Source organism: Vulpes vulpes, chromosome 13, assembly GCF_048418805.1.
Source record: "Vulpes vulpes isolate BD-2025 chromosome 13, VulVul3, whole genome shotgun sequence".
NCBI lineage: Eukaryota > Metazoa > Chordata > Mammalia > Carnivora > Canidae > Vulpes > Vulpes vulpes.
In genome coordinates, this window is record NC_132792.1 from 23558393 (window position 1) to 23580690 (window position 22298).

Sequence of the window (22298 nt, forward strand, 5' to 3'; positions counted from 1 at the left end):
CAGAATTGTTAGTGATCATTTGGGAAGTTTAAGTATTGGATCAAATTATGTAGTTGTGAACATTCATATGCTTTTTTTTTAAGTAGGCTCCACTCCCAACATGGGGCTTGAACTAAGGACCTTAAGATCAAGAGTCAGATGCTCTATGGACTGAGCCAGCCAGGATCTCCAAATATTCAAAGTCTTATGGTACAGATACAATTACATGCATACACTTATATGGGTTACAGACTTCAAATCTGTGAAACCTCCAACTGTATTATTATGAATGGTTCCTCTAATTCAAGATCTTATAAATATTGAGAAGAAAATAATTTTATAATTATATTTACAAAAAGTTAATGAATTCTGCTTTATCACCAATGGCAAAACCACTTCACTATCCTGTGAAAGGAAATTCTAGGCACAGGCCACATGTAGTTACCTTCTACCTGTGGACTGTATTTTGCTTACCTGGGGCTTCTAGGGTTATGATTAAATATAATTTAAAAATGGCTAATGTAGGGAACCTGGGTGGCTCAGTCATTTAAGCGACTGACTCTTGATTTTGGCATAGGTGCTGATCTTGGGTGATGGGATCAAGCCCCTTGCATACTCTGCTGTGGGCATGGAGCCTGTTTGGGATTCTCTCTCTCTCTCCCTCTGCCCCTCTCTCTACACTGTCTCTCTTTCTCTCTCTTTCTCAAAGTAAACAAACAAACAAATAATGCACCTTTTCAGAATTAACTTTCAGTTGTAAAATGCTTCATTGCTAGTTTAGATTTCTTAGCAAAATTCCATAAAATGGATGTTTAAGTAGATAAATGAAGCAAAATACCTGCTACCTATTCTATGATAGACTAAAAAGCTACAGAATAAAATGTATTAGTGGTTTCACTGTACTCTGAACATTTGAAAATATGCATTTATCTCAAGAAATTATAATCAATTTTGAAGATTAGCAGAGAATATGTGGATGATAATAAAGTCAGAGTGCCGAATTTCTAAGAGATAATAATGAGTTTATTGGCAGATAACTTCAGGGTATGAAATCAAATATGCATTGCATTATGATAGTAATTTTGATAGATTTGGTTTTTTTAAATATACACTTTTGATTTATGTTCTCTAAATATTTATATATTCTCAAGTGCATTGAGGCTGATATCATGTAACTATTAGAGTTAAAGAAATGATGATAAAAAAGATCTGCTACACTGGGAATTGAGATTTATTCAAATCATGTCAGCAAAACAACTTTATTACTTACAAAAAGAAGAGACGTGGGTTATCCTGATTGTTCAGCAAAGCCTCTTTCTGCTTAACTTTTAATTTTTATTCCTTTATGCAGAGACAAGTTAAGTGATATAAGGCCCAGGGTTAGCAGGAGAGTGAAATGAAATACACCCCAAGACAAACAGAAACATCTTTAAAGAGTGTCTCCATTCTTGTATTTTTTCTTTCAGGACCACATATCCCCTAGCTATTCACCATGGTTCTTTCCTTTCAGAAAAATGGGCTCCCATGGCTTGTGTTTAATTATCTATATACTATACATTACATTGTCTTTAGTTATTCAACAGCAGTTAAGAAAATTTGAATGCTAATGTACTGAATTTATTACATACGTGACTCATGTCAAATGTTAAGTTTTTTTATGGAGTCAAAATATGGTTTGTATGGATCCACCAATATACTGCGCTCAGTTTTAAAGTTTTTCCATTCTCTCAGTCTTCAAAATTATTACCCTTATATGACATAGAAACTTCAGTTTCTGACCTTCTTAATATGGCTAGAGCTTAAAAGATTGAAATACCTGTTAAGCCTCTCTCTTAATGAAATCGAAAGAGGAGTCAGGATATAAGAGGAATGAATGCCTAGGAAGGCACACTTAGTAACACTTCCAAGAGGTTCATCCCACCTCTCAGGAATACCTCCTGATTAATAGCAGGACACATACTTTTATCTACCTGATAATTTAGATTCTTAAATATAATTGTTTAAAGACAAGTTATGTTATCATGAACATTAGATCTTTTTTTTTTTCTACTCAACCCAATAAGGACTATTGCAAACCGAGGAAATGTATAGACTTGAATTAGAATTCCCTCATTATTCTAGATTCAACATTTAAATTCAAATGTTTTATTTCCCAGGGGCTGAGGAGGTCAGACAAAATGAATCTAAGAATGGACATTTGTAGAAAAAAAATGAGAAAATGAGTTCTTCCTTTGCTCCTACTGTCCTGGCAGTGCATTCTTTATAAAAATTATAAACAAACAGGGAAAGGCCTGCTTGATTAGTTGTAAATCACTGCTGATTTTTTCACCCTAGGTAATTTTTTTTCCCCCAGCACACCCTTTGATTAAAAAATGTATCTCTACAATCAGAGGACATTCCACTCTTAACAGGCAGGACTATTTTAGACATTGATCCTCATGTAAGCCTGTATATCTGTGACATGAATTAACAAAACACTTTGTAAGTTTACAATTTGTCAAATGTATATATATTTCTTTCCAAAATTAAAGATGACCTCTTACCAATTCTTTGTTGCTTTTTCTCTGTGTACCTACTGTGCTTTGATTATTTTTGTGTGATATTGCCCTTGTGATACTAAAACACAGCAAATACATATGGAGCACCTGTTTAATATGACGCAATTTTTGAAAAGCTGTTTATCTTCTCCTTTTTAAGTGACAACTAAACCCCATTTTAAGATCAAACTTAATTTTGTTTCATATGTATTTTGAGGGAACTGAAAAAGAATGGAAATCTGGCACTTCCAGTTTAAAGAACCCTTCTGTGTCTAATCTAAACTCTTTTTAAAAGCTCTCAAGGGTACTTAATCATTGTGATTGGCTTGATGATCCTTGCCAAGTCACTTCCTTCCTTAATGTGTATGTGAGAAGATCAATAGGCTGCAAGAAGCGAAAAAATAATATGAAAGGGGGTTGGGGTGGTGTTAGTAATCAACTGGCAAGTATAAAAAGGAAAAAAAAAGGTTTTTATATGCGTACATATATATTTTAAAAATTGATCACCTTAAAAAATTGATCACCTTTAAGTTACTTTATAAATCTTTGCTTTTCTATAATTATACAGGTAAACTTACATAAAAATCATATTTTTGTTATAAGAATTTTTAAAACAAGCACTTTTGTGTGCTAGCATAAGACAGTACAAATGGGCAAGCATAGTGATTCAGATATTAGACATCATAGGTTCATATTTTATCTTAGTTATATTACATCTGGCAAGGCAAGATAGTTAAATTTGTGTATCAGTTTCTTCACCAATAAAATGAGGATATTTGTAGTACTTGTCTCAGCAATTTGTAATGTGATTGAATAAGAGGTGCCAGGTAAACCTTACACACTGTTGACAGAGAGAGAAAGAGCACAAGCAGGGGGAGTGGTAAGCAGAGGGAGAAGTAGGCTCCCTACTGAACAAGGAGCCTAATGTGGGGCTCCATTCCAAGACTCCAGGATCATGACCTTAGGAAGGTAGATGCTTTACCACTGAGCCACCGAGGCACCCCATTACCTAATTTTTAAGTCTTTCTAAAAGTCTTAAGTGAATCTATCTACAACTGTTCTGCTTTCCTACAGATTAGGTGAGATAGGTGATTTCTTCCTCCCAAATTTAGAAACTGTATTTTTCCTTCTGGATAAATTGAGGGATTTCTCATCCAGTATTTTGGCCAATAATGTTATTTTTCTGGAATACCTTTGGAAATGCTCTCTTGGAGAGGAGTCTGCTTAGCATGGGAGAAAAAAAGTATGATCCAGCACTAAATGTATTAAATTAAATGTCTGTGCTCCTGATGATGACTTTGAAGAAACCAATTCATTTCTCCATGCCTTAACTTTTCTCATCATATAAAATATGATTTTCTATACCTGGGAATCCAGAAGATGTGGGTAAAGAAATGGTTTATGATTTGTGATGAGCTATAAAACTAAAAAATGCAGCGTTGCTCAAGGTATTATGAGTTACCAGATAAATGTTTTAACAACTTCACATTGAAATGCTAGGGAGGATTCATTTAGGGAAATACAATAATTGAATTATTGGAGTAGCAGGTTTGAAAATGAACATCGGAAATTGGTATCTTAGTAGCAGTCATGATGGTCCCATAGTGAAAGTTTCTTTTACACAATAATTCCTGTTAAAATACTTCTGACTTTTGAGAAATAAAAGTTTTTTTGGTTTAAAGTCCTCCTATCTGGAGATATATATATATATATATATAATCTCCATGTGTTCAAATTGATCGCATACACCCACGATTTTTGTTTTCTTTTAATAAAAAAATATATTCAGTAGAAGTTATTAACCTCTGCACACTTGGTAAGGAGGGTTTTGTCAAGTGTCTTAATTAAGTCCAAGGACCTGTTTGAATCTAACTCCTCGTTCAATCCACCACAGGCAACAGCAGCAGCAACACACTCTGACATCTTGACTAAAATCAATGCCAGGGCCGCCACCAAAGCAAGCTAATGACGTTTTTTAGAGTTGATTTTCCCAACCGCGATCTAGTCCCAATCTTGCCACCCACTCACCTTTGAAATCTGCATATTCGGACAATAAAAAAAAAAAGCGCTGGTGGGAAGGAACACTATTCTACTACACCGCCCTTAATGTACCTCTCCGAATTTAATGAGGTCAGTTGGGCGTCTACAGCGTCTGCCTCTGGTTAAGGCTCCTTACCCAAAGAGAAATCTCTCTTTAGTACACACACATCTGAACACATGCATGCACACGCATATATACTGCACTAATACGTTTGGGAAAACACCCACGCATAAAGAAAATCACACCCTCCCGCATCTTCCGTAAACACACACTCTTACCCTTCACAACTGCACACACACACACACACACACACACACGCACACACACTCCTGGGGGGATCTCAGACCCACACAAAATGCCACGTACCCGGGAGTGCTTAGAATCCTTCCTACGTCTGCAGATTGAGCCCACTCGACACGCACCCCTATAGACACTCGCAGTGTGCCCACTTCCCGGAGCAGAATTCCCTCCAGATGCAACAACCTTGCTCCCCTGAGCGGGCAGTTTCACGTTGAGCCCAGGGACAAAAAGCTGACCAGGGTGATCTTGGGGTGTACGGGACGGAAGCCATCATTTGTGGACAATGTGGAGAGATGCAAACTCAAATTGGACAGTCCTCTTGACTAAGCCCTGCAGATAGATGCTAATCCCCTGATAGCCTTCAGCAAGCAAATGGAGACAGGAACCACCGTTGCAATGATCTATTCCAGAACCAGTGCTGCAGCCCTCCCCGCCCCCCCCCCCCCCCCCCCCCCGAGATGGGATCAGATTCCAGAAAAGTCAGATCACCAATCCGGCGCCTAGTGTAAGGAACTTGCAGTTAGATCTGTGCCAGGATCGGCCAAAAAAAAAAAAAAGACTAAGAAATCGGCACACGGGAGGCAAACGCGCTTGTCTCGGGACACAGCTCCCCTACACCGTGGGATGAAGGAAATGGGATCCTTTCTGGATGTGGAAGAGAAGCGGGTGACTGAGCTACGGCCAGTAGATGGCGCAAGAGCTCTTCCCTTGTACAGTGTTAACCCTTGAGTGGTGTGTGGCGCTGCCGAGGCCAGATGTATAGATACATACATTTTACGTTTTGAAAGAAACCTCCCATTTACATATTTGGGACTGATTCAGAATTAAGACAAATGAGTCTGTTCTAGATAACTACCACAGATACAGTCGTTTAACAGTAGCACACATTAGCTGAAAAGCGGCTTGGGGGGGGGGGGGCGGTGTGGGAGGAGGATGAAAGGGCGAACTATTTAGGGGAAATGACTGGCTCCCTCTCCACCTCACCCCCGCCCTGGCCACGGATAAAATCGGTTCACAGAATCATAGAAACCTGATTACGGGTTTACACGTAGGCCTTTGAATATGTAAATGCATGCGTGCAAATAAATTCTCTGTAATCTTTTTCAATTAAATCACAGGATAATAAATGCGAGACGCCTGCCTGAAATATACTGCAACTACAGTAGTAACACATGTCCCATTATAAGGACGTGGGCATCGATGGGGCCCGATTCATTATCAGCACGGTTTCCCCAAAAGCAGCGCAGATCCTCCGATTAAAATATTCCTCCAACATGTTTCTGTGTTCGCAGGCTGCATCGGAGAGCTCCCTAACATAATATTTCTCTGGCTGCTTTTACAGGCGGAATTGATCTGTTCGGGGGGGATAAATAAATAAATAAATAAATAAACCAAGCCCCTTAATTTCAAATATTGTGGGGAGTTTGTCAGAGAGCGGAGCTGGGCTTTAAGAAGCTCACTAGTGGTTTCTGGTGGTTGCTATAACGAGCTAGAATCGAGGTAGATTTTGGTGGAGGGGGGGAAAAAAAAGCACAGGAAAAGGCAGAATCCAGAGTAGCAGAGACTTTGTGCCCCCGTTGGAGAGATGGTTGAGTCCTCGTCAAGGTTGCTGTGGTATCCCAGAAACACCATTCACTCCGAGCTGTGACCGCGCACCACCAACAGCAACAACTCCACTGCGCCGGGCTGAGGAGCAGGAATTAGGAGCTCGCGAATAATATGAAAGGGATCCGCAAAGGGGAAAGCCGAGCAAAGGAATCCAAGCCCCGGGAGCCTGGCACGAGAAGATGCGCTAAATGTGGCCGCCTAGACTTCATCCTGATGAAGAAAATGGGGATTAAAAGTGGATTTACGTTTTGGAATCTCGTCTTTTTACTGACGGTGTCTTGTGTGAAAGGTAGGTCTGCTTTCGGAGGGGGGGGGGGTCCCCTCTGCTTTGGATGGAGGTGAGCTGACTTGTCGCCGGGAAAAAAGGCTGGTAGCTTACTTTGCAATTTGCTCCCATAAAATAATGATAATAATACTGAAGAAGGAGTTGATTCACAGCCCTCTCGCCGTCCCCCCACCCCAGATAGGAAATGCATTTTGCTTGCCAGATTTGGCGTTCAATGCAGTGATTGAGCTTGTGCTCAATAAATATTCTTGCAGTATGCTCAAACGAATACGTGAGTTGGTTCGTATAGCTTCTAACTAGTGGATATCCAGCAGAATTCCTCTGCAAGACTTTACTTGGTGGTGAGGATTACCTTGATTTCTAGTCAGCCCAGTGGGGTTTGATGCTTTGGCTAGAATACATATATTAAAGACACTCCTGCAAACGCTTTTTAACCCTTTCAGGTAGGAAAGTTACTGACAGGCTAGGAATGTGCTGATGTTAATTGCATTAGGGCCCAGGGGTCTTCCAAGCATCCCCTCGCTAACATGAATGTCTGAATGCATATGTGAATTATTACTACGTGGGTTCTTATGCATTGATTGATAAATGCTAGGGGAGCTCCCCCCGGTAGAGGTCTGGCTTAAAATGAGGCTTTAAAGGGGTCTGAGATGCCACGAAGTGTAACGATCCACCTTTGGGGATGAATGAAGGTAGGAGGAAAGTCATTAGCTGACGACCAAAAAGAAAATCCCCAGCAAGTCTCAGCGTTCAGACAGGTAGAGTGAGTGTCACATGCACAGACAAGGGGAGGGGGTGGGTGGGATGTAAAATGTATCCCTAAGCAAGAAAGCAAGGGACAGTCAGAATCCTTGGAAGAAAAGCTGTCCTCAGGGAGAAAATAGATCTCCGGGTCTGTTCCACAACTTCTCCTGCACCCTGCTGCCCATTAATTGCTGCAAAGAATACTCAGGAGGTGTTTATGACTCATGCCATCGTTTTTGAAAAATCACCTCCCCGTACTCATGGCAGCTCAAATAGATGCGATGGATGTCGCTTTCAGTGAAGCTAGTTTCAAATCCCGGGTGTCTGTGTGTCGGGGGTGGGGGTGGAGGGTGGGGGGTGGGGGGGTGTTTTGGCCCAGGCGCGCCAAGGCTGTCAACACAAACTGGACGCTTCTTCCTTTGTAAAGGAGTGCCTCTCTGAACCGCAATCGGGCCGCGTCTCTATGAAACAGTTTATTGTCCAGCTTGCAGCTGGCTGTCCCCCCACAGAAGGCAGTCCATTTGCATTCAGTGGAAATGATAATTCATGTTTTGGGTGGAGGGAGCTTGGAGGGGTTACCTCTCATTCTATTAGGAGCAACGATGGGAGACATGTCTCGAATTTTAATTTACATCCCTAAATGCCAAGAAGTCGTCTCTGGAGTCTGTAGCAGCAACTGTCTTGTAATCCCAACGTGCTCCTTAAAGCTTGATCTCTCCTCCCCCCCCCCCACCACCCCCCACCCCAGCCTCAGCTTAGCTCCAAGGCAAAACGCTTGTCCTAAGCGGCGTAACTACACTGCCTCGTGCACAAAAAGCGTCTCGGGTTGCTTACAATGGGTTCGTTTTCGTCGCCGGCTCGACGTGCGAGGAGCCTCACATTTATGCTTAGTTCGCCTGCCACTGGGAGTCGGTGGCTAATGGATGGCCCTGGGGCTGACTGCTAGACGCGCGCTCGGCGTGGGGGAGGCGCAGGCAGCCAGCAGCAGCTCCTGGCAGGAAAAATGTTGGGGTGGCTCCTGCTAGAGGATGACCGGGGGTTAAGTGCGAGTTTGCATGTGGTACCTGTTGAGCCAAAACACATCCGAGGGGCAGATGGGGGGAGGGAGTCTCCAAAGCCGGGAGAGCTCGCCAGCCCGGTGAACACTGAGCCGCGCTGCCTGCAATCACAGCCCCGCTGCCCGCACCTACCGTAAGTTCTGAACAAGACGCGCCGCTGAAAAAGAAAAAAAAAAGGAAGGGCGCGTTAATTTGGTTTAATTGGGACCAGAAACGGGACCCCACTCCTTTTACTCACAGCTCCTGGACTTTGGACTGAGACCATTGGTCTCCACTCGGTAGATTCCAGTTTGAGGGACGTGGAGAAGAAAGAGTGTATCACCCTCCGCTTTGGTCCCGTTCAAAATCAATTTTTCACGGAACTTGAAAAACATTCTAATGGTAATAAGGTTCTTCTTTGTCACTTATCTGCCACTCGGAAGGTTTCTCCTATATTTTACAAGTTGGAACGCGGTCTTCAAATTCTGAGAAGCAAACTTCCATGGGCCGTGGGCTTCAGATCCGTTCCCTATGGTCGGTGGATGGTGCCAATCTTAACCGGCTTATTCGCCTTTCCCCTCTTCTTATTTAATTTAATTTCACCTCAGTCTCGAGGTTTCCCTAAAACCATGATTGCTGAAATTGCTTAAATGGTGTTTCCCCCAGTGTCTATGCCCGCTTTGTTTTCCACACTGTTTCTTCTGGGTTCTTGGGCCCAAAGGAAAGCTCAGAGTGGGGAGTCGTTTTAAGGGCTTTGCAGGTCCTAATCTGGGCGAGCAGGAGAGTTCCGGAGTCCGAGGTGCGCGATTTTCCACGTAAACAGCTCAGGCCACAGAATTCCACCTCCGGCCCATACTTTTCATCCCTTCACCATCTCACCTCCGCCTGCAACAGCAACGACAAAGAGGCTCGGTGGGAGGAAACGCCTCAGAGTAGAAGACAAAGTGGCCTCCAGTCGCAGGCCTGAACTGCTCCAGTGGGGTTGAAATGACAGCCAACCTGCCCGGGCCCTTTTATCTCCACTGTCAGCATCTCATAAAAAAGGTGGCGGAGGGAGGACACCAAATCGGGGTGAGGAGCTGCTTGGACCTGACACATGCTCATTTTGAGGACACACATACACACACACACAGACACACACACACACAGACACACGCACGCGCGCCCTCGCGAGCGCGCGGGGCCGCGCAGGCAGGCAGAGGTTTTGGAAATGCGCCTGCAGCTGCAGCGCGTCTGGTGAGGTCTCACTCACGTACAAACTGTGACTCTCCAAGTCGTGCTTAAACGTCCCGCCCACGTAAACAGACACTCAGGGGTACTTTCCCACGCTCCATCTCGGGAGACCACACAGCCAGGGCGGAAGGTGCCGTGCAAGGGGGACAGGAGCCCTGCGAAGGTACAGAAAGCCTTGACCTCGGTCGACAGGTGGGAGCCAGTGTGCGGCGTTCCGCACCCTGCATCGGGGACTGCCTCCGGGGGCTCCGGCAGGACCCTGGACTCCGAGAAGGATCCACGTTTCTGCGTGCTCCGGATTGCAAGGAGCTCCTACTCCCGCTCTTCTGGAAGAGTGGGGTTCACGTCCTCTTCCCCGGCTAAAAGGGGCGCGGGGTCCCCGCGGGAGGAGAGCTGCCAGCGAACCCTGACGCATCTTTCGCCTTAGCCAGGGCGGCCGCGCCCCGGAGGTCTCAGACCCCTGCGTGTCCTGGGGACTGATAGCCTCACTCCTCGCCCTCGGGCCGCAGTCCGACCCTACAGAAAATACCTGTCAGGTCTGAAAAGCTTGAGGGAGCTTTCCCACCAGGGGATGGAGTGAGTTAAAGTCTTCACGAAACAGCAATGACAACAAGCAAGCAAACAAACAAAATCCAAATAAATAAAACCCACCCCCCCCCCCAAACCCCCCTTCATCGCCACCATCAAAACCCTTCCCTTGAGGTTAGCATGTCTGAGATACCTGCTGGGAGATAAAATGGTGTGTTTGAGTCCGGGGTCCCGCTGCAGTTTGGACAGGTATCATCCTCCCGTCTTTTTCCTTTGGGAATAGGCTCCTTGAGATCTCAAAGAACCCCCCGAGGCTGAAACTGAGAGCCTGACTTGGCCTGGGCGCGTGCGTGTGTGTTTCTGGGAGGAGGGGATCCCCGTGGACTGACACCGAGGGGCCTTCGCGAAGCCTGCAGAGTGCATGTGTCTGTCGGGGTGGGGCTCCGGGGCTGAAATGCGTGGCAGGTAACACACGTTTGTGTTCCCCGGGGACTCTGGATGGTCGGTGGTGCGGAGGACACTGCCGCCGCGCTGTCCCGAGGGGGCGCCGAGAAAAGTCCCTTTCCCCAAGCTGACCGCAGCGCTGCCCTCACTCAAACAACTTCTCCAGTGATGGGCACTCAGGGAGTTGGAAAAACTCACTGGGGAGCAAGTAATTGGGATTGCTGTCCCTCTACGACCCCTTCCTCCCCACCCCAGCTCGGTCACTGGGGAGAAAGGGAAGCAGCAGCCGGTCCCAGGGTTCAAGAGCCGCAAGGGCTTAGCTGGACCGTAGGGGAAAGGGCAGAAGAAATGAAGCAGCATGGGGTTAACCCATCACCCTGTGATCCTCCACCCGCGCTGCTGGAGTGGCCAGCTCAGGGTTGAAAGCCGGACGCGCACAGGGATTGCAGCACATTGCAGAATAATAATGAAGCCGGACGACCAAAGAAAGAAAGATCGACCCAGGCATCAGACGAATTCCCTTCTCCCTGAACACGTCGCCTTCGGGGGAGGCTTTGCACCACCAAGTTGCTAAGCCAACCCAATTTACTGCCCTGAAAAACCTTGAGCAGCTCCCAGAATTCTGAGCTGAACTTCTCCTGGACAGTTACCTTGTCGAAATTGTTCTGAAATGTCATTTTGCAGCACTGTGTTTTCCTGAATCTTCTAGTGTTGGGGGATTGGGTGGGGGAGGGGGGAAGGCTGCATCAAGCCTGAGTAGGAAGACTGTGTGAGAAGAAATAATTAAGGAGCAGGGCTCAGCTCCTTGAAAACCTGATGCCAGCTTCCTTGAGATCCTTCAAGGAGAACAGGCATAGAATTACTCTAGGAGCATAGACTTAGTTGCAGTAGTTGTTGTTGCTCTTCATTATATTAATTAGCTTTGCTATTTGTGGGATAGCTGAATAGATTTTGGGTATATATGTCTTTTCCTTGAACACACAATCTGGTATCTAAGGAAACGGTGAAATAATAAAGCAACAGCAAATGTCATCTACACATGATTCTATATATAGTAAAACTCAATCACAAGTGAGCTCTTATAAAAGGAGAGGTAAAGCAATTAATAATGTCTTTGTACTTATGTGGGGACCCTCTATTGCAAAAATACTTGTTGAAGATCTCAAATTCAAATAACTGAAAGGGACTTAACTGAACTTCACTAATCTCCACATACCCTCCTCCTTGTATACCAAAAGGTGACTTTCTTCTCAACATCAGGGTCTCCAGAAAGGGCTTCAATGTTTTGTCCAGTTTGTTAAAATGACTGTGAAACACCAACAACATGTCTACTAAGGAAGCTGTTACTTTGGGCAATATGACTATTTGAGAAAATAGGCCATTTTGTACTTCAAAGTCCAAAGTTTGAAAGATTAGAAGTAAAATGATTGCAAATTAAAGATTAGAAAAAATGTGTGACATACAAATCCAACTTAAGGCCTATCTATCTATCTATCTATCTATCTATCTATCTATCTTAAAACATAGCTTCTAAAACATTTCTACCTCTTTTGTCCATTCCATTTTCTCATAGGACAAAGGGGTATGTAGTTTAGGGATACAGTGGAAATTCTGATGGGGCTTTTGAATGAGTTCTGCTAAGGATGTTAGAACAGATGCTATTGTTACCAAATTCATCTTTTCCTTCTTAAACAGGCGAGTGCTTCACGGTATTTTCCAAAGAGATCAATCTCCATCTCTGCAAGGTTTTCTCAGAATTAGGCCCCTTTTAAGGCTCATTCTTACCAGGAATATCACATTTACAAATGTATTGAGAAAATTTCAACACCTTCTTGTATTTAGGGATTCAGTGTTGATGGTCATCCTTCTGCCTCTCAAGCCTCCAATCTTGTAGGCATCAAATGCATTTCATGCCATCAAACCCTTTGTTAAGCTACTGCTTGGTGCTGCTTAAAGATTCCTAAGGATTAATATTTTCTATATAATCATGGCCTATTGACCACAAGCCCATTTGAAATCTCCTCTAGAAGGTCTACATTTTCAGCATTCATCTGCATCACACACCTTGTAATTGGACAAATAAGGATATCAATGGTAATCACGTGGTGTTAGATATCACAATATTATTCAATCAGCTTTTAAATGCTAGCACTACAGTGATTTTCTAAGTGTTCCTGAACAAATAGCATCAACATTCTCTGTAAGCTTGTTAGCTTACATCTCAGGTGCCCAACCAAGTCTTACTGAATGCCCTGGTAGTTGGGCACAGACATTTGTGTTTTTAACATCCAGGTAATTCTGTTGTCTGATAATTCTCTAAAGTTTGAGGAATTCTCTAAGGTTTGAGAACCACTATAGCAAAGACTGAATTCTGGAGCTACTGAGATCCGAAGTCAAATCATGATTTTTGCCAGCAGTTATATCTGTACTAGCAACTCAGCTTTCCTAAACCCCAGTTCTATTATCTATTAAAAAACAAAACAAAACAAAACAAAAAAGATGTAGAGTATCAGTGGTCCGATAGGGAGAGGAAGATTATACATTTAACATATATATTGTCGGGTAGCTATCATCAGTATTATTCAAATGCATTTCCATCTGCAAAGTCAGTGTAAATTCCCACATACTACATCCCTAACTTGTTGCCCTAACTTGTCCATAGCAATAAATAAAAAATCTAGCAGCTTCTTACTAGCCATTATTTCACTTTGGCCGCGTTCCCAGGCTATTATATATTGGAGAAATACTCTGAAACTTCTGCTTATCACACTTACATAGTTACTTCAGGCTCCATGCAGCAGGGCAGACCCATAGTTTAAAAATGTTACCCCTGCTGTCAGGCTAATTTCATCCACTACATTCCAACATTAATTTAATATCAATTGATTAAAAAACCAAATTTTTAATTCGTCTTGTCACAAATTGTGATATTTACAGAACTCTGGAAGAGTTCTTAAATATTAGCTAGTTCACTGATCATGTTTTTTTACAGGAAATGCACATGCCTAGAAAGGATAAGTGATTTTTACTAGGTTATAAAGTTCATTAGCTCCAGAACTGAGACAAGATCATTGGGCAGTCAAGTTCACATTCAACTTTCTTTCTATCACACACCTTATCAGGCTTACTAGAGTTTAGTCAGATGACATCAATGAAGAGGGTCACAGAAGTTAATATATGAGCACCATATATCAATTAGTATTATATAAAGTATTAGTGATTATATGTTTCATGGTAATTTAAAAAAATCATTAACCAGGGCAGCCCTGGTGGCACATCGGTTTAACGCCACCTATAGCCCAGGGTGCCATCCTGGAGACCCAGGATTGAGTCCCACGTTGGCTCCCTGCATGGAGCCTGCTTCTCCCTCTGCCTGTGTCTCTGCCTTTCTCTCTCACTCTGTGTCTCTCATGAATAAATAAATAAAATCTTAAAAATAAATCATTAACCACTAAAGTTTTGTAGAAGACAAAAAAATAGTTATGGAATGAAAATATTTTCTGAGGCTCATATAATATGTAACATCAAATAGTAACATCTTCAATAAAGTCTATGTAAGTCTTACAAGTCAATAAAAATAAAATCAGTGTATTGAATTTTTTTATGTCTCATAAAGAATTTTAAGGAATAGTATTTAAAATCAAATTCTCATTTATTCTTACAATCTGGACATAATTTCTTATTTAAAAGCTTTTGAATCTAGAAAATCTGTTCTGAAATTGTTTTCTTCATGTTTTTATCATATTTAAGCCATATTAACATAAAATTTATGCAGTCCCTCTCATCTGCATTTACAACTGTATATTTCTCTCACATGATCTATATAAGACAATGGTGTCATTCAAAACTCTACCATATAAATTATAGTATATTCTATAAATATTAATAGTGTAAGAACAATTGATAATGTTAGGGATTATATTCAATTTTAGTGATATGTGAAATATTTTAAAACTCTCTTTAAGATATGAGTAAAATCTCCAAAATTATGAATACTACTACATTTGAAAGGTTTAAATGTTCAGAAAGTGATTGAAATATACAAAAGTAATGACTGATTCTCTTAAAAGCTATATTTGTAATGCTCAAGACTATAAAGTCCTTCTTCCTTGATTTGTTTTATGTTAACAGATTATAAAGGGGTATTTATGATTATATAGTTTTAAATAATGAGGAAGTTTTTCAAACCTATGACAAGTTTAAAAATATACTTGGATACCACTTTGAGAGGAAATTTTTAAATGGAAACAGACTCTGCAGAAATGGATTTATTAAATCTCAAATAACATTGGAAAATCCAGGACTACATTCTAGTTTTCCATTAAATAAGTGCATTAGTTTGACTCTAGAATGCTCAAAAGTGCTTCCTATAGGGGATATAGGATATTATTACATTTGGGGAAATAGTACCAGGGTAGAATTCTTTGTTATGTCTCCCTTTCTCTCTTTTAATGTAGAAATCTCATGCTAAGCCTTTTCTATAAAGTGTACAATTTACATCTTAAACAGTGGTTCTCTCCCTCATTTTCCTGTTTTGACTTCTAACAAGCATCTTGTGAGATGGCTGTTATCTCCTATATACAGATTATTATCTCCATTTACAAATTATCCACATTTTCTGAGGCCAGAGAGGTATAATGACTTTCCATGATCATAAGGTTAGTTAGTTGTTGAGTGAAATCTGAAATTATAATAGATTCAGAAGCTCATAGACTTACTGAAAGTTGAAACTATAAGGGCCTAAGTTCCTAATTAAACTTGAGTTTCAAGAGAAAAACTGAGACCTTCAGAATTTAATTTAAAAGAAAGACTAAAATTAATTTTCAGTATATATATGTATATTTCAGTGTATATATATGTATATGTATGTATATATATGTATATTCAGTATATATGTATATATATGTGTATATGTATACATAGTATGTAAATATATATATAATCTTACAGTAATACATAAGTTGTTTTATAATCTTCAACATTGTTTGCTCAAGTTGTCTGAAATGATTCTCCTAACAGTCCAGTAGGACAAAGGTAAAGATATTTTTAGTCTTGTAAAGAATAGTAAGTGAAGTAAATGCACAGTAATGCATAAGTATGTCACTACAAGATATAAAACTATTTAGTGCATTAAGTATAAAACAGCAGAACCAAAATTTATAACCCTTAGATCCTAACCCAGTACTCTTGATTAAAATGTAAAATTTATAAATGCATATGAATATAAGAACATCACAAATAAAATAATACTTGAATATAAAATGTTTTACCAATTGTATCATAGACCTTGGCAAATAAATTTGTTCCATTTTGTACCTTAATTGTCCATTCAGTTCTATAGAATTTTAATAATGTGAAAGTTCTTATAACTAGTCTAGTGTCTAATAGTCAGGAAATGGGCATTAGATTTATTTGTGGGGGCAAAGGAATGTGCTTTAAAAACATCATATCCAAGCTGCATCCATATACTCTACTTCATTCCATAGCTGCATCCTAACTAAAAATATATGAATAGTGATGTAAAGAAGAGACAAGTCAGAAAAATGAAGTGACTCGGCAAGATTTAAAAGGTGCAAAATAGGGGATCCCTGGGTGGCTCAGCAGTTTAGCACCTGCCTTCGGCCCAGGGCATGATCCCAGAGTCCCGGGATAGAATCCTGCATTAGGCTCCCTGCATGGAGTCTGCTTCTGTCTCTGCCTCCCTCTCTCTCTCTCTCTCTCTCTCTTTCATGAAATAAATAAAATCTTTAAAACAACAACAACAACAAATAAAGGGTGCAAAATAGTCTTTAAATTTCCTGTCTAGTCTAAGTTTCTCTTAATTTTTGGGTACTGCTTTATGAGCTACTTTATTTAGTCATAATTGGTTTATGGGAATAAACCTCCTTGAGAGAGACTACTGTGCCTTACCCAAAATCATGACCAGACTCAAAATAATATTTCCTGAAGTAGTCATGTAAGGAGACACAGTTACAGAAATGTAATAATATTGGTAAATGATAAACAACATTTAATTTAAAGATTAACCTAAAAATTAAATAGAGGCATTGAAATATACACCATCATCTTATAAAAGAAAAAAAATGCACCTATATATGTACTCAACTATACTTAAATATAAAAAAATAGTGTTACCTTTTCTTGTGAAAGCGATAAAATCTATTTTCATATATAACAAAAGCACTTTTGTCCTTTCTGAACTTTTGACTTTCCCGATATAAATCGACCTTTTTCTTACTTGCATTATTAAAATTTCACTTGTGAATATAATTTTAGAGATGTCATTTTAACCTACATTTTTTCTTTTAAAGCTCAGATATCTTAAAAATGCCTTCATGTGGATTATTCATAGAATATACTTATTATGTTGGATACTTTTTAATGAGACATTCTTATTTTAAATGATTTTGTATCTTACAATAGCTAGATGCAGATTTCTCCTAAGTTGGTAAAAGTCAGGCATAAAGGTACATCTAAAATCTGTCTCCTAGTCTATTTCCTACCATTTTGCATTCCAGAATTTTATTTAATGTTGGAAATTGACTAACAGCCAAATTCTCCATTTTAAAATTGATTCTAATAATTCACTTTATTGAAATTTAAAATTACATATCAGCATTTTCTTTTATTTTGGTGATGGGAATGGGAAGCAGATTGATAATTGAATGCCTTTTCTTGAGCTTGTTAATATTCCCATTCATAGTTACTTAATAAAATTATCAGTTCTGTTTTATTGTTTTATATTATTCTAAATTCTCAGATATCTATTTTAGTTTTCTACAGGGACCTACCTTTTATTTTTTGTTTGTTTACATCATGAAAGTTGTCTGACTTGGAAGAAATCTGAAGAAAAAATGCTGTTAATTTCATTTTCTCTTACAATACCAGATAAGTACCTGAGATTTACCAAGTCAATAATTTAAAAACATATTTATAAGCTGTTTTTATTATGAGTGTGTTAATAGAAGAGAATATGAATCTAGTCTGTTGTTAAAAGGCTTTAACTTCAGGCAATCTGTAATTTTTAGAAACGGTTCTGTTTTCAATATATGAACCATTATTTTCATATATAGGAATGACTCTTTGAATCTGTTATTGGAGGTGTAATTTGAATTTCCCCCAAATTTTGGTAATGATTTATGCTGGTCTATCTGCATGTTGTAATATGAAGCTCTGTGTTGCTAAAAGCTGCATTTGCAAGATAACAGATCAAAGTTAGGGAAAACAGGTAGAATAAATACAAGGAAATATCCTAGAGATGAAACATGCCACCTTGGATTTATTGACTCCATGCTCTAAATGACTGAACTATGTAGTCTTGGCAAAATATTTACTCTGTTCACATATATAGAGAAACTCTGAGTTAAGGTTTTTTGGCTGATGTCTAAATCAAAACAGCTGAACTGATTCAAATGTTTTGTGTAAACAAATTTGCATCCATGCTGCTAATTTGTGTGCCAACTTCCAGCTTCATAGTTTCTAAGATGATGGAGATGATAAACTCTCTTAAATGAAGTTTGCAATAGAAATGTTGACAGGCCTATGATTACCTGTATTGAGTTCATGTCCAATGGTCTTTTCATGGCTTTTAAAGAAAAATTTTCACCTATAAATACAACTAGTACTTGACTGCTCTTTTATCCGTTAAATCTTTTTAAAAGAGGTCAAAGAGGAACTCTTAAAATCAATTTTCTAGCAAAATGCCAGGAGATCTTTAATATCTGTGTTAGCTTGACAGTGTTCATTAATATATTAATAGATGAAAATCAGAAATGACATTTTGAACTTAATTCTTAAATATCACCAATGTGTAAGTCCTTAGAAATTAACCATTTTTCTATAATTTCAAGATTACTACTTATTTTTTACCTCTCATCTCATAGATTATTGAATCTCTGTATTTTATAATTGTAATTTTATAATTCCTTCAAAAGCAAAATTCTCAAAGCCCTCAAAAGAAATTGGAAGATGTTAGACATATTAGGTTATATCTTGAGCTGTTTCATGTAAATATTACCATAATTATTTCCATCCTTTTCTTTGGGCTAAAGTTTGATTTGGTTTAGTAAGCCTTTGTTAGAATAGTATTATTTTGAATTAATACTGTGGTTTTGACATGGTTTAAGTTAAGAGTTGTGAAAGACTATGGTTGGTAGATTTTATTTCCACAAAATAAAATTTTGTAGCTTATTTATCAGTTTTGGGACTCATTAACCCTTTTCCTCACCCATCAATCATTTATTGAGGGCCAATATGGATCAATATGTTTAGGAGATAAAGATGAAGATCTAGTCACTACTCTAAAACAATAACAGTTTTTATTTATGTATTTATTTTTTTAAAAAAATTTAATTTTTATTTATTTATGATAGTCACACAGAGAGAGAGGCAGAGACATGGGCAGAGGGAGAAGCAGGCTCCATGCAGAGAGCCTGACGTGGGACTCGATCCCGGGACTCCTGGATGATGCCCTGGGCTGCAGGCGGCGCTAAACCGCTGCACAACCGGGGCTGCCCTAACAGTTTTTATTTTGAACTAGGTTTCTTGTGAATATAATAAATAGCAAAGCAATCTGGTTATTGTGAAATTGTGTGGTTTTTCAATGGATTCTCTTATCATAAAATATCAATATAGCTTACACCACCTTTATTTCTGCATCTTGTATTTTAAATCTTTATCCTATCACAGAAAAGTGTTAACAGTCTACCAACATGGAGAAACTTTCCAATGCAATGTGTCATTTTGTGATCTAATGTAATTTTCCCTTGTAAATTTCAATTAAAAATGTTTATTGACTCCTATCTGTTCAGCCAACTGATATTAACTAGTTCATTGCATATTAATGAAGAGTTCACATATATGTCTATAACAGTGCTTGTAAAAATATTTTGTTATCAGCAAATTGTGTTTCTTATCCATTTTTCCTGCCTCAGAACTCACTGGCTTGCTAATGCTTTCAAATTTGAATTCAAATCTCTACCCTTTTAGTTCACAAAAAATAAGTATTGAGCTAACCTCAACACATGCAAAGAAGAAAAACAAGTAATTAAATACAATGATAACAGATTCGGTCATAGTTTTCTATTCCTTATTTTTTGTCTTTATTGGAGAACTATAGAAGTAGATTGTGTTTTGCTTTGTTTTTAATTTGTGATTTAAAGAACAATAGAAGGATGTATGAATAGTTATAGGAAGAAATACTGGCATTGGGACAATGCCAGTTTGCCACATAGGAGTTAAGTAAAATGATCTATCTTTACAAGGTTAGATCATTCTCTAAATTTGATCTTATATTTTACATTCTTTTCATCACCCCCTACCCCCGCATTCAAACTTTGATGAGTCATGTTATTTTAATATTTGTAAAAACATCCTGCTTCATGATTGTCATCTCCCTATCCTTTTTCACATTCCATAAAGCTCAGTTCTTGGTGATCTAATGGTGATTTAATGTGTAAGAAACCAAATTTAATGTTTAATACAATACATTTTAAGGGTTTTTCTATTTCTAAGTTTCAGAATCTTGACTCTTAATGAAAGATCCATTATCAATGCAAATTGCTATCTTCTGTACTTAGATTACGTCAGTGATAAAAGTAAATCTAGAAGGTTGAGATAAAAGAACTTTGGGTAACATGAATAGTTTTACTTAACTTGGTACAACTGAAAGAAGGAATCATGTGAACCACATTGAATTTCTAACACTCTCCACAATACATAGCACTGGCTCCATTTATTGAGATCCATTACTAATGCATAGGAGTTAATTTGCAGGATATGTTGATCTGGTTCCACCAACATCTCAAAACTCACATCTAAGCTCCTTCCTTTCTTTGATATAACAAAGAAGAAAGCAGTCCTTCTACATTTCACAAAGCTGTATTATACAAAGGACCCTGCACTGCCTTTCTATTCATTTGGTTTTCCTTCTTAAGTCCCAATTCTTTTTTCTTTCAAAGTATTAATGATAATTTACATATAACAACTGTGTCATAACATGGGCTGTTTGTTTAAAATGCAATGGGGAGGCTTTCAGGCTGGCTTGTTTTTTTGTCAGTACACAAGAAAAATCTCAGAAAAGCCACCTAAAAGTTGTATAGCCAGCCTTTATGAAACGATGTAAATGGGTATGATTAGTTGAGGTCACAGTTTGGAACAAGTATCTTTGTTAATTTAGCTAGTTCTGAGAAGGGTGCTTGGTTAAAAGAGGCAACTATAACACACACCTCAAATACTTTCTAAACCACAAATTAAATGCAAAGAAATTTTGTTAATAATGAGTAAACACAAGGTAAAATAAATATATGCATTTTTATTAATTGCAGCTTTAAGCCCAAATATTCACTTTTTATGAATTCTGTCTCCTGCATTTCCATTTCAATTTTTATAATAGCTTATTTTACATGTGAAAACACTTCCCTCTATAAGGCAAATCATTAGGCATTTCTATTTCTTCTGATTCTTCATTTCTTTCCTCATTTTCATGGCAGGAAAAGAAACTGATGTTCCTTGTCTGTTACTGTGGACTATGAGTGCCTCTCATTTAAGCATCTCTATTTGGAGTGACTGATAGACTTAACTGCTTATTAAATTTGAGGAAACAAGTTAGGAAGAGAAATTTAGCTAACATGTGGAGAAAATCGGTTTCAAATCCTGCCTGCTCAACTCAGAACCCTTGTTCTTTTCATCACACCAAACAGGATTTCATCAACTTTGAGGATTAAAAAAAAAAAATTCTGAAATTGAGACAAATTCTGAATTCTTTCACATGGATAAGGTTATTTCTTTTCTAGAGTGAGTATTTCTGAACATGGAACAATTTATTTTACATGCTTTAAGATGAAGGGAAGGCAACAGAAACAGGAGAAGTCAGGGGTAACAATTTAGAAAGGTCAGACTAGCTATGTTGCCAGAGGGACAGGGCTCATGTTAGTGTTTGGACCTGCTTTGTTGAATTCTTTATTAAGTTATAGTTTACGGTTAGAATGAAAAAATATGTACTGTGGAAAAAACTTAGGTGTTATGTTATCATAGTTACGTCTTGTATTTAATGCAGCCTGATAATGTTTTTTGTTTTTCTTTTTACAAATTAAAATAGATAGAAGGGGAGCCTTAATTGCAATGTGTATATAAGGTCTTATTTCTCATTTACTTATACTCTTTTTTTATTTTCAGTAACCCAAACTTCAAGGAAAACTTACTGTAAATTTATTTCTTAGAAATGTAAAAGAAATCATGTTTCTTTAAACTATAACTCTTACTGAGTAAAAGAGAATACTTCAAAAAATCTTAAATTACCCACCTTGAATCTCCATACCGAACTCAGTACCTTATAAACAGAGTAAGGACTCAATAAACATCTGGAGACTTGAATTGGATTATAGTTAATTGAATTCATTAATTTAGTTTAGGTCCAACCTGTACTCAGAAAAATCAATCTATATTGCCCAAATCTTTCAGTTGTTATAGACTCCTAATGTTTCTCTTAACAGTGGCTACTGATATCTAGGAAATAAGATAATTTATTAAAAAATACATAGCTATTCGGTTTGTAAAAGTAG

The 22298-nt window shown here is 38.8% G+C and overlaps 1 protein-coding gene and 1 long non-coding RNA gene across 3 annotated transcripts in view; one reads left to right on the plus strand and one right to left on the minus strand.

The window, feature by feature from the left end:
- The window catches only part of LOC140595146 (uncharacterized), a 57998-nt gene extending 52857 nt beyond the window's left edge, over positions 1-5141 (minus strand). The window contains exon 1 of the long non-coding RNA XR_011996541.1: positions 4924-5141. This is a non-coding gene — a long non-coding RNA (uncharacterized lncRNA). The remainder of the gene's footprint in view (positions 1-4923) is intronic.
- Positions 5142-6141: 1000 nt separating this feature from the next.
- The window catches only part of CSMD3 (CUB and Sushi multiple domains 3), a 1174336-nt gene continuing 1158179 nt past the window's right edge, over positions 6142-22298 (plus strand). The window contains exon 1 of one of the 2 annotated variants that reach the window (XM_072734033.1): positions 6142-6754. In XM_072734033.1, coding sequence (XP_072590134.1) covers positions 6577-6754 — 178 coding nt within the window. In that variant the 5' untranslated portion in view covers positions 6142-6576. The remainder of the gene's footprint in view (positions 6755-22298) is intronic. The other variant, XM_072734032.1, reaches the window with a different exon arrangement.